We start from the raw sequence: 11,715 nt of genomic DNA, 5'->3' as shown, positions 1-11,715 counted from the left end.
CGGTATGATTTTTACCATCTAAAAATCCCAGGGTTGTGGCTACTATCCAATTCTCCCCTTGATTTACGAGGCTTTGCCATATAGAGTTTTTCTTTGAGGAGTTTTCTTCTTTAGAGGTCTCTGGCAGCAGTGGAGGTATTCATAGTTATTACTGCGTAGAGAAGGCAGGATTTCAGGATTACCCCTCCCAGAAGTCCTGGTACATCGCAAGGAGGATACTTGCTACCTTGTAGATAGGAGCCCCTTGCTTTTGCATCCCTGAAGGCCACTTGGGAAGCTGGGCCATGGCCACTGGCCTCAGGGGCAGCTGCCCACTCTTTCAGCTTGGGCCTTAGGGCTGCGTGCCAGCCCCAGTGTGACACAAGGATTGTCCCAGTGGTATGATAACTGCGGATTTGTGTTTCCACTCCGGGTTTGCGAGCAAAAAGCTTCCTTGGCAAGCATGCTCTGTGGTGCAGAGAAGTAGTAGAGACTCAATAATACTTTTCTGTGGGTCTTCATGGATATCATTGAGGATAAAGGGGCAGACTGAAAAAATAACAATAATAATGTTTCTGATTTGATGTGTTGTGGCATCACGTCAAGTTATGTCAGGGAGGTAACAGCATTTTGTATGTTTGAAGTGACATAATATAACTTGACTGATGCAACATGACTTGATATTAGAAAATACTGGTTCACAGTGGAACTCTGGCAGGTATCTTCCCCGAACAAATGTTAGCAACTGAGAGAAGAGGGATGAGAGGGGTGGGAGAGAGAAAGGTTGAGAGAAGAACTTCAAGGCTCTCATTTTAGTCAGTTCCACTGTGTAAATCACAGCAGAATTTGCTGTGGGCAAGCCAACCTACGCACTGTGCAGCGCATTTATATATTTCAAGATAATGAGAGTTAAGATATTTCTGAAATACGTAAATGTTTTGATCGCAAAGACCAGATTTCTGCTTAAAAAAAGTAAACTAACATCAGGTAGCATGATTAATTCCAACAGATTGTGTTAATTGTAGTTGACTTAAATTGCTGTACAAATGTGTTGGGGGTTAGAAAACTTTTTTTTAATTGTTGGTGTGTGAAATGAGTAAGTAGATAAAGTGTTTAAAAAAATCTGTTTGCACAGGGAGTAATTCAGCCTCTGTGACATGATGGAGCAGTAAAGGAATAAAATGTACATTGATCTGGCACTGCATATTTTTTCATGAGGGCATTTTGTCTGCTAGTTTGCTCTGCTGAAGAAGTCAGCTGTGACAGACAATGGCTAACTTCATTTTTATCAAAACCTTGCCTTTCTTGCAGTTACCAAATAGTGGAATTTGAAATGCACCATATATTTGGGGGTAAGTCTGTCCTTTTTGAAGATGGCAGGTTGAAAAGTACACAGACAGAAAGATGGAACATTTTTGGAGTTCACCATTTTCTGATGGAGGCCAGTAGTATATGGAAGTGGTAAAGTGCCTCAAATCTAAAAAAGGCTGTGGTTTTGTTAGTTTTTGCTTGGATCCTTTTAACTATTATACTTTAATCTTTGGGATAAAGTCCTCCTCCTTTCTAGCTTGTGACACTTCCTAAAAGAAAGTGATTATTTATGGTAGTTTCACTCTTACGCTAAAATACATATTCAACACTTGCAAACTAGTATCACTAGGAAACAGGAGTTGTTGGAAGCACTAGATGAAAACAGCTCAAAGTAAACCAATACATTTAACGTCAGATATTCTCAAGGACTGTTAAGATTAAGTATTGTGAATGAAGGGGGAAGGAAAAGCCACTTCAGCTGGCGATAAGGAATCTAATTAAAAATCGGTATTAAGGACCTATAACTTGATCCTGCTATCATGCTCTTTAGAGTAGCGTTGTATCAGTTGTAAAGGGGAGGAAGAAGTATCATTAAAGCAGAAATGAAATGTTTTCTCAGATTAAAAGACTGAGATGAGTCAAAGGGTGCTGTTGATCTTGGTAGCGAAGTGTCTGATCCTGCAATCCTTGCGAGAGCCATTGGAGACAACAGATGACTTGTCTGAAAAAGGAATGAGAGCTGCAGGATGTAGGATAAAAGATGTGGGCCCCCAACTTGTCACTTTATATTTGAGCATTGATGGCATTTCTGAAAAGTGGAGCAAACCTGTTAAGGTTTTGTATCGTGTTTGATTAGGTAAATTCATTTTAATGTCGACCTAGTGAAAATGGAGCTGTGTTCTCCGGAGTACACCCTGAAACTAATACCAATGTGTGAAAACAAACCCAAAATGTTTGTGCAGAAAATTAGTATCAAGTTTTAGGCCACCAGAGACGTGTGAAATGCAGCTGGGAGCAGCGGGGCTGGCGTAACTCAGCCGGCATCAGCTGCGGAGAATTGAGAGCCTCTGACCTGCCCGAGCTGCTGCGTGGCGCCAGACACAATCCCCGCTCGCAGGGAGCAGGCCCGGAGTATCTCCCGCGCCCCGGCCCCGCAGAGCACAAAGCGGCGGCGGCGCAGGTGGCCCCGCGGCCGGCGGCACCTGGGCGGGGGCCGGGCGGGCTGCAGGTGGTGCTGCTGAGCCGGGAAGCCGCGCTCCGCCAGGAAATCCCGGCAGGAGCTCCGGAGGGGGCCCTGGGAAACGCGTGCATTTATTCAACTCAAGTGTGTAAGGCTCACCAATTGAGAGACAGAGGCAGCACTAGTCGGGCTTAGGTATTCTAACCTCTCTGAATGTAATTTCGGATTTAGATTCAGCTTAAATCCAAAGGGAAAACACTTTATAAGGCTGAAAGCTGTGTAGTTGCAACAGCCAGGGTTATGAGCTATCAAAGGCAATTACATTAAAATAGATTATACTGTGTAAATTGAGTAATTTAGAAGGTGAGAACCAAAGAAACAGCTCTGATCCCCCTTCTTCCTAAATTGCAGTTTTAGTTCCTTGCAGTTCTGAGACACAAAAGTAGGTGAGACTGCTTTTGTATCTGCAAAGTGCTTTATTTCTGAGTGTAATTCTAACTGAGTGCAATCTAGGTTAAAAGCTGGACAACTGGGTAATTAGAGCTCACTTGCTGCTAAAGGACGATCAGCTGTACCGTAGCTCATTTGTGTTCCCAGAGACTTGCTCTTCTCTCCCCTGAGCGGAGGCTGCTGGAGAAGAAGCATCTGTGTCCGGACTTTTCTTTATTGCGGAGATGATGGTTCTGGACAAGGAGGACGGTAGGTGGGCTAAGATTGTGTAAGCCTGTGCTCGGTCTCTTCTGTGTGCTGCTAATGTAGAGATAAATAGTTTTGAAACAGATGTGCGCTGTGCGTTTCAGAGTGTTCTGCTCTGAGCTGCTGATGTTTTTCTCTTGTGTAGTTAAAAGCATGCTTGCTCTTTTTTTTTTTTTTTTTTTAATCTCATCTCTGACATGATCAGACAGCCAAGAAGGGTTTACTCCGGGCTCTGTTTGCTGAAGGACATAGCAGAAACAGCTTGATTTTTTTTCTTTTAAATATCTATGTAGATTTTTCTTTCTGTAAGTTACTCTAATATATCCATTTTAGCCTGTTTCTTTTAACAGCTTTTATTTTAAATCTAATTTTGAGATTTTTTTTCTTTCCCTTTCATTTGCATGCCATTTAGGTCTCCTTAATGTGCGCCTTTAATATCTGTTTCTCACAGCTTTTCTTCATAGCTATAAACATAATGACAATGGGCTAATAAGCCTCTGTGGCAAAAAAAAAAAAAAGCGTCGGTTTATGCTAAGAATATAGTCCCTTCTATAGCAGAAGTGGAGATTAATTTGGGATGTAATTTCATGAATGAAGCTGAAGGAGAGCTTGACTGATTTTAGGACATCACATATGCTTATTTTTTTAAGCTGACTAGTCCTTATCAAGGATGCTTAAGGACAACAAATTGATGTGAGGAATATCAGTGTTAGTTAGCAGCCTGAATGAACTGATGCTATCTTTTGCATGTTGCCTGCCAGGGTGTGCAACTTAACTGCTCATTCATAAGTAGTTTCTGGGATGAAGGTGTTAAATTCAATCACAACTTTTTAATAAGGTTGGGTATTTTTTGGTTTTTTTTTTTGCTGAGGCTGTTTTGTGGCTTAGGTCTTCCCTCATAGCTTGTACACTGAAAGTAAGGATTAAAACTGAGGCAGAGCAGAAGGCTTCTGCGGCCATCCACATGGACTTCCATCCATGGCGCCGCCTTTTGCCAAGGACCTCCACCTTGGTGGCACTTCGTGCGTGGAAAGTGGGAACTGCATCTTAAATTTTAACAGGCATTTCTACCTGTTATCTCCTTATTTCATTCCACCTGTATAAATGGATAAAGTGGACCATGTAATGGATTTCCCTGATCTTTTAAAATTTATTTCAGGAACCTCTTTAAGTGTTAAAAAAAAAAGGTCATAGGCTGTTGCCATTTGAAAATAAGAGAAATTACTGAATATTTGTAAGACTGTAGACAGGAAATAGCTTTTCACAGGGAGCAAAAGATCTTGGAGAAATTGGAAGTTGGGCATTTTAGCAGTAGCATTGATTTTACTTGAATATATATATTGCTTTTTAAAATATTTATGAGAAAAATAACTTGTAATTCAAAGTCACTTTCCTGTGTCAAAGTCATGCTAACTGTGTTTTGTGACTAGTACTGAAAGCTACTCAGTGCTATTAAGTTGAAATTATATGATTTTTATTCTACAACCCATATCTCTCTTCTAGTATTTTACAACTGAATTAGTACTGCACTGGAAAATAATTAGGAGGGCCTGACTATTGAAAGACCAGAAGTCTTCTACTAAAGTTTCTCTTCCCTCTCTCCTTTCCTTGCCTCCCAAAAAAGGGAGTATTTTAGACCTAGTATTTTGAGGTCTTACCTCATTATAAGTTGGATTTCTAAAATTCTCCCTCTGGTATGTTCATGTATGTAGAATTTGTATCTAGTTTCTGGGATGGCATGTGAGGTTTTGTATCATTAAGCACTTGGGATAATAAAAACAATGTGGGCTTTTCACAAAGACTTGACACCTTTAAAATACAAGACCGAGCAGAAATGCATCATTATGAGTGCCCCTTGTATGCAGATTCAATGAGATTTGGACTAAGAGTTGACCAATGTGAGATCAAAGTCCCTGTATAAGTTGTCATGCGCTTCTGAATTTATTCTGTGCTAATTAAGTTGGCATCTGAAAACTGTGAAATAATCTTATGTGTGGGGAGAAAAAAACCTAAATCATGGGCTTTTTTTCTGTTAAGATATTGTAAGTTCCTTTGTTAACATAGTAGAACTTGGAAAAAAAAAGAGTAGATGTGCAGCATCTGTTACACATCTTCTAGATTAGCTTTGCAGTTGACTGGCCTGTGGATAAGACACGCTAAGTGCTTGAGTATTGCTTATGCTGGGAAAACAAATGAAGCTAACAGGGTTTCAAAGGCTTTGAAGCAGTGTCACTCTCAGAGGTGTTCAGTTGTTTTCTTCGGCAATATAAGTTGAAGCAAGCTAGTTTACTTTATTAGAGGCATAAGGCTACTCTTGTAACCTTCCTCTAAGATGAATTTGGCTGACTGACCTTATTTCTTGCTGGACCACACGTGTTGTGCTGGGTTTGGGTTTTTTGGGGTTTTTTTCCCCGCCTTAGGATTCATCTCTTATAAGGGGCAGCAGCATTTTCTGTATTTTGTTAAATCTCCCTTTTCAATTTGTGCCTCCATACAGAACTATGCTGTGCTATGATGGAGCAATGCAAATTAAGTAGAATACCCCAAATTAATTCTTCACATTGGCGGCAGTATGATTGCTTGCATGGAATCAATAATGCATCATAGAGGGATCAAATTTTGAAGTATACTGTGTGAATAATGCTTGACACAAAACAAAAATTCAGTCATCATAATAGCAATTAGGAAAAAGCTGCAGCTTATCCCAGCTGTAATTTCTGCTAACAATGAAGCACAGCCTGGTAATCAGCATGTATGGTATGAAATGCACTAATAGAAATCACGGCTCTTTGTTAGGTGTGTGGGGGGGGTGAAAGTTTCCTTTTCAGCTAACTTGTGCTGTGTTAACTAGACATGGCATCCTTCAACAAAATTGTGGAGTGTGTGTGCACTTGTAAAAACACTGATCAGCTGCGTGTTCATCCCGATGTTTGCATAGACAGGAGCCCCCCAAATCACGGGTCCTTTGTGTTTTTGAGCAGAACTCTGATTAAATAGATCACAAGAGTAGGCTGAATAAAATATCAGAGGACTCCATTAAACATGTACCTTGGTTTTATATAGAAAGAAAATCTCATAGTTTCTTTAAAAATGAAAAGAAAAACATGGATACTCAGTGGTTGTGTGCATTGGGGTTGGAGAATGGGTCTAAGGTTGATGGGAGGTATTTAGGGCAATGAATATTAGGTAATTGGAAACTGGATTAGTAGCAGCAGTTGGGTTCCCTGTTGTGTGAGAGCCCAACTTGCCCCACACAGAAGGTAAAAAACCACAGCATTTGGAATTGGAAAAGCAGATAAATGGATTGTATAATGTCAGTGACAGGACTTGCACCACAGCACCCTGGCCAGGACAGCAGGGCTGTGGGCTGGCTTCACAAGGGACTGTGCTAGCTGCCATATGGAGGTACCTATAGATAGGTAGATGGATATGGAGAGAGACCTATCTCCAGCAACACAGGTCCAGGCAATCCTGTTCTGCAGATAAAAATCATGATGCACACAAGAATACAGCAGGCACAAATTGTGCCACGCAGGAAGAAGAGCTGTTCTGTGTGCTGCTGGTGTCTTTTGTTTTCCTTGGAGTGTACCTTTCTCAGGTGTGCCTATTGAGGAGTCATGCAGAGAGAGAAAGGGAGATGGCAAGGTGTCTTTTCCTCGTGTGACATGGAATTTAACTTTTCTGTTGCCTAATGTTCCTGAAGCTCTCTCTCTTTTTCCCTTTTATCTCCTGTGCCACTCTACCTTGGATCTTCTCCGTGGTCCACCGGTGTCTAGATTACCATGTATAAAGAATCCATCCACATCTTCCCAGACATCAGCTTATTCAAAAGCTGACCTATGAAGGTTACCAAAGATCTTATTTTTGCTTATTTAGCTGAGTTACTTGTTGGTGTTTTGAGGGACTGATCTTCACACATATGGTTTTGGTGTGATTTTAGAGGTTTGGTCTGGCTTTAGTTCATAACACAGTGTTCTTTTGTGACTCAGAAGTACAGCAGTGGATTAATATAGTCATGAAGAGGACATAGAAAGTTGTCAAAGAAGTATTCTAAATAAAATTGCAGCACATTTGGCAGCAGAACATGAGACTTGGTTTGGCCATAAAGGACCAAAAAAACATTTGGACTGTTTCTCCAAAGCTGACCAAGTGTGAAGCTAGAGGTAGTTCTTCCTGGGGATGCCCTCTGCCCCTGAAATGGCAAATATGGAAGCATGGCAGAAACATGGGGTAGTAAAGTATTTGCCTAAACCTATACAAGAAGTGGAGGCTACTGTAGTTGGAACACTGATAACCCAGATATCCATTTAAAGAAATCTGATCCTATGGGAAGGAGTGAAAAGAGGTAGCAGGCCTAAGGGGAGCAAACTGCTTTGTACAGGAGTATGGCAGGTGATCAAATAGTTCCTAGTGTTTGTTCAGATTAGATAGCTGAAGGATCTGGGTAGGATGTCATCATATGTCATTCCCAGATGCTGTTGACATACAGTAATTGCCTAGTTGACGTAACAAGTGTTGAAACAGTGTGAGGACATTTTCCAGCTTGGGTAATAGGGCAAAGGAAGCAGCTTGTTCTTGGAAATCAGTTTGCTCTAATTTTGGTTTAATGCAGTAGAAAGTGTACTTGATACCCTGGCAGCAGAACATAATTTGTCTTCTTTGGAGTTAGTGTTAAATTTTATTATCTTTAATAAATACAATGTAAACATGTCAGCCTGTTTGTCCTAGCCGTTCCAAAAATGCTCTCTTATGGTATAATCTTTGGAAAAATTCCTTTTAAGAGGAGTGCATTATTAATAAAGTAATCCATTAGGTCTGGTGATAAAGGGTCACAGCAGAGTCTGAAATACATTTCTTAAATGGTTAAGAAATTTATCATGGTTGGAGGATTAATTGATTTCATTTGGAAGCTTTCTTAAGGTTTTCAGGCATTGTGTTTAAAGATGGTTTTATTGTCTTTGGAAATGTGCTTTTCTGCTCAAAGTTTTGCTTTGCTGTCATTAGCATAAATATTTCTGCTAAAGGCAGATTGTTCTTTTAGCATTATGACTGCATCTATGAGGAGTCCTACTTAGGTAAAGAATATGAAAGTTTATGGCAAATAAGGTATTTTACTTGAAATCAATTCAAAATCAGAATAATGGTATCAAGCATTTAGTGTTGCAGTACAAGAATAAAGAAGGCAATGCAGATGCTGCTAAATGCTGAGCTATAAAACTCGAATGGGTCTATATCTTAAAAATTGGACAGAATTGTCATCATTTAGAATACCTAGACATAGTTTTAAACTGTATAGAAATCACTGCCCCCAACTTCAATAAAGTGTGTAACTGTTGCCAGGGAATGATTTATTCAGTGAATGTAGCTCCTATTCACTGAAGACTTGGGCGTGGAGGGAAGGGCATTTTGAAATGAAAGTTGTTCACTATTAGATTAACATAATTAAACCTATCTGAGAAGAATTCACCACAGCTACTGTTTTTTTAGTTCTCTGTGTGTGTGTGTTTTCTCTGTCCTCCAATGGGATGGCTTCCAAGCCCAAGTTTCCAAGCATGCTGTGGGGTGCTATCCATGCAAACAGATGCTCAACTCTCCAGTGAACGTTCTTGCAAACTACTTTCTTCTTACATTCCATGCTGAAGCAGATAATGGGTGCTCGTGTCCAAATTTAGAGGGTTTTAAGTTTCATTGAACATTTTCAAATTCTTTGCACCAATGTTCAGAATTCCTTGTGTGCTAATCAAAATCTGAAAGGGTGATTTGGGCAGTGAAAGTATTATTTGTCTTCTTTTTAAAAATTTATATCAACAGTTCTAGTTTCTCTTAAAGAAAAAGTGGATGATTGTTGCATATTCATGACTGAACTGCAGAGAACTTGGGCCAGAATTAAACAATTAACCCTCTCACCAACATCCATTTGCGTAGAAGCCAGGGATGTTCCTACTTGGTTTATTATGGATCTGAGATATAGAAATGTATTCTGGAGGACTGTGTTTCTATTAAATAAAAAGGCATAATGAGAATGTAACTGGGAAGGAAGACAAAAGCAGCCATGCTTTAAATTGTTAATGATGGTGCCAGTGGCTGCAGCTTTACCACAGCTGTTTAAATTGATCAGCTGGTGAAAATGTTTTGTTTTGGCATTTTCCCTGCATGTGCAATTCTTTCGAAGGGACTTCTGGAAGCTTTTCAAAGGGGAATCATGATCTTTTTTTAAACTAGGCTTAGAGCACCAGAGTTTCCAGTATTTTGGAATCCAATATTTAAGGCTGCAGTTCAGTTTTTCTTTTGTAAAGTTTTTGACTGATGAGCCATTATTTCTCCTAGATTTCCTTTAACACTTTTTTCTCCCTCCACAAATACTACAAATTACTTCCTATCCATAAAAGCTGAGGCAATAGCATACTTCCTAGCTGTTCTTTTTTCTTTTTTTTTTTTCCCCATCTCTATTTTACTGATGCTACAAAGTTTGATCAGAACCCTAGAAAGGGGCTATGTCGATTTGCTATGCATCTTTTGGTCAAGCATCCAGTGTGAAGTTGTTCTATAAAATGTACTTTTTCAGAGAGAACTCACTCCTAATTTCATTCCTAGTTGGCTCTACCTTGCAGCTGAAGTGGGTTAAGCCACATCTCCTTATCGCTTGTATCCTTTCCTTCCGTTCCAGAGAAATGGGTATGCCTTTCAAAAAGATGCCATCTCTTCAAGGCAGGTAGGGAGGAGAAGATTGGACTTTCTGTGTGTTCACAAGTGATGTAATAGAGATGTTTGGGCAGAAGTCTGGCTTGAGCTGGTGAGCCTTGGTTTCTTTTCCGGAGCACCTCCTGCCTTCAGCTCATGAGCAGACCTGCCTGGGACCTTGTGTGAAGCCTTTTCCTGGCATTCCTGGTGGCAGGTGGCTCCTGGACAGGCCATGCCTTAGATGATGTTGAGCAGCCAGGTTTCTGCATTAATGTACTTGCAGTGAGGGTGGGTACTGAACATTATTCAGGATCCATTATATATTTATCCTTATACTCCTTTGTGGAAAATGATTTCTCTAAGTACCCTGTTACGGTTATGAAAGCCTAAATAAGCATCAGTCTCAAACCCTTTGACCTGTCTGCACAGAATGGAGATCTGTTTTGAAAAGGACTCCTTTATATCTGTTTTTACTCCATGCCCTTCCATTCGTTTGCCTATTCAAAGCAATAAAGGGTAAAACCAAAGTAACATAAATTGGTCTGTCTTCCTGAATCCATGTCTCGCTAATGTACTCAGATTAACTCAACTGTAAATTGTCTCCTTTGGATGTCGTGTCTTGCTAAAAGTTTCCTATATGATTCATGATTTGGATTGCTTTTAACAGCTATTGGCTAAGCAATATGGTAAATGTACAAGGTGATGCAATTGGCATTAGTGAGAGGATGCACAGGAGCATGTAATGCAGTCAATACTACATTAACTACTGATGCCCAATTACAGAAACTGGAAGAGTGGCTTTTAGGAGCATTAGGACTTGCAGAAGAGCTGAGATCACCTGCCGCTCCTTGCCTAAAAGCTTCACCCTTTACGCGCTGGGATCAAAGCAAACATTTAGTTGCTATTTTGTCATGTATAACAACGAAGGTATTTCCCCCCCCTCCTTTTTTTTCCAAAAAGTGTCACACTGATGCTTTTAGCACATGTAAAATCCTATCTCTGTATTTCAAGACTCTACTTCCATCTCATGGGACAAGACTTTCTTTGAATAAAAACTCTTTAACCACCTTGGCATTTATTGTTTCTCTGAAGCTCGCTATTTCAGCTAGTTTTTCTTTTAAAGACATACTAAGTGATATTTAGAGTGTCCTATTTCAGTGTGCCAGAGTGGGTTCCCCATTGCTCCCCCCAGCTTCTTTCCCTTTTCTAATCTGTATGTGACTTTTTTGTGACCTCAGCTGGCTCCAAGTGTCTAAAAAGTGTTTTAAAATACAACCAGATACCACATAAAACAGGATATTTGAGCGTGCAACCTTTCTGCAGTCCACATTCAGATTAAGCACACATTGTTTCTACCACTGCTTTTAAACCCATTTGCAGGAGACGGCAAAGGACCGCATCATACTAAAAAACAGTGCATACTTTCAGATTGAGCTGTGTGATCACAGCTTCTAAATCTATTTTTAAAATAATGAGCAATGTTGCTGTTGCATGGCAAAGCTAGCAACCCACAAAGTTCCTCTGGACTTGGAGCAAGATGGGAAATTAGGCAGCTCTAAGAACACTGAAATATTTTAATATAAAAGACAGCTGGCAGGTGGCTTATTGCTCTTGTTGCAGCATTTGTCTTTACTTCCAGCTATGATATCTGGTATATCCTCTGCTTTTAATCCTCAAAGCAGTTTGCAGTACTGAGGAATTTGTGCACCCCAAGTGATCATCTCCTTGAACTCCAACCTGGATGTCTGGGAGATGTGCCTGACCCATTGAGGCATGGGTGGGCTTTGTGTTTTAGCTGTCCCTGGTTTGTTCTTCTCTGCTGGGCCTGGGTCCCACCTTGCCTGCTGTCCCATGCTGGGTTAGGAGGT

General features: G+C 40.4%; 1 protein-coding gene across 4 annotated transcripts in view; it reads left to right on the top strand.

Annotated features, from left to right (window-relative positions):
- LMO1 (LIM domain only 1) overlaps window positions 1–11,715 on the top strand; it is a 59,936-nt gene that overhangs the window by 2,673 nt on the left and 45,548 nt on the right. The window contains exons 1-2 of one of the 4 annotated variants that reach the window (XM_068194149.1): window positions 2,549–2,833; window positions 3,068–3,169. The exons of 1 other annotated variant lie outside the window; for it this stretch is intronic. In XM_068194149.1, coding sequence (XP_068050250.1) covers window positions 3,145–3,169 — 25 coding nt within the window. In that variant the 5' untranslated portion in view covers window positions 2,549–2,833; window positions 3,068–3,144. Of the gene's footprint in view, window positions 1–2,548; window positions 2,834–2,983; window positions 3,170–11,715 lie in introns of those variants that run through there. 2 more of the 4 variants (XM_068194148.1, XM_068194150.1) reach the window with 2 other exon arrangements.

Source organism: Anomalospiza imberbis, chromosome 6, assembly GCF_031753505.1.
Source record: "Anomalospiza imberbis isolate Cuckoo-Finch-1a 21T00152 chromosome 6, ASM3175350v1, whole genome shotgun sequence".
NCBI lineage: Eukaryota > Metazoa > Chordata > Aves > Passeriformes > Viduidae > Anomalospiza > Anomalospiza imberbis.
The sequence above is the reverse complement of the archived record's forward strand: the minus strand, read 5'-3'. Positions and strand labels throughout refer to the sequence as shown.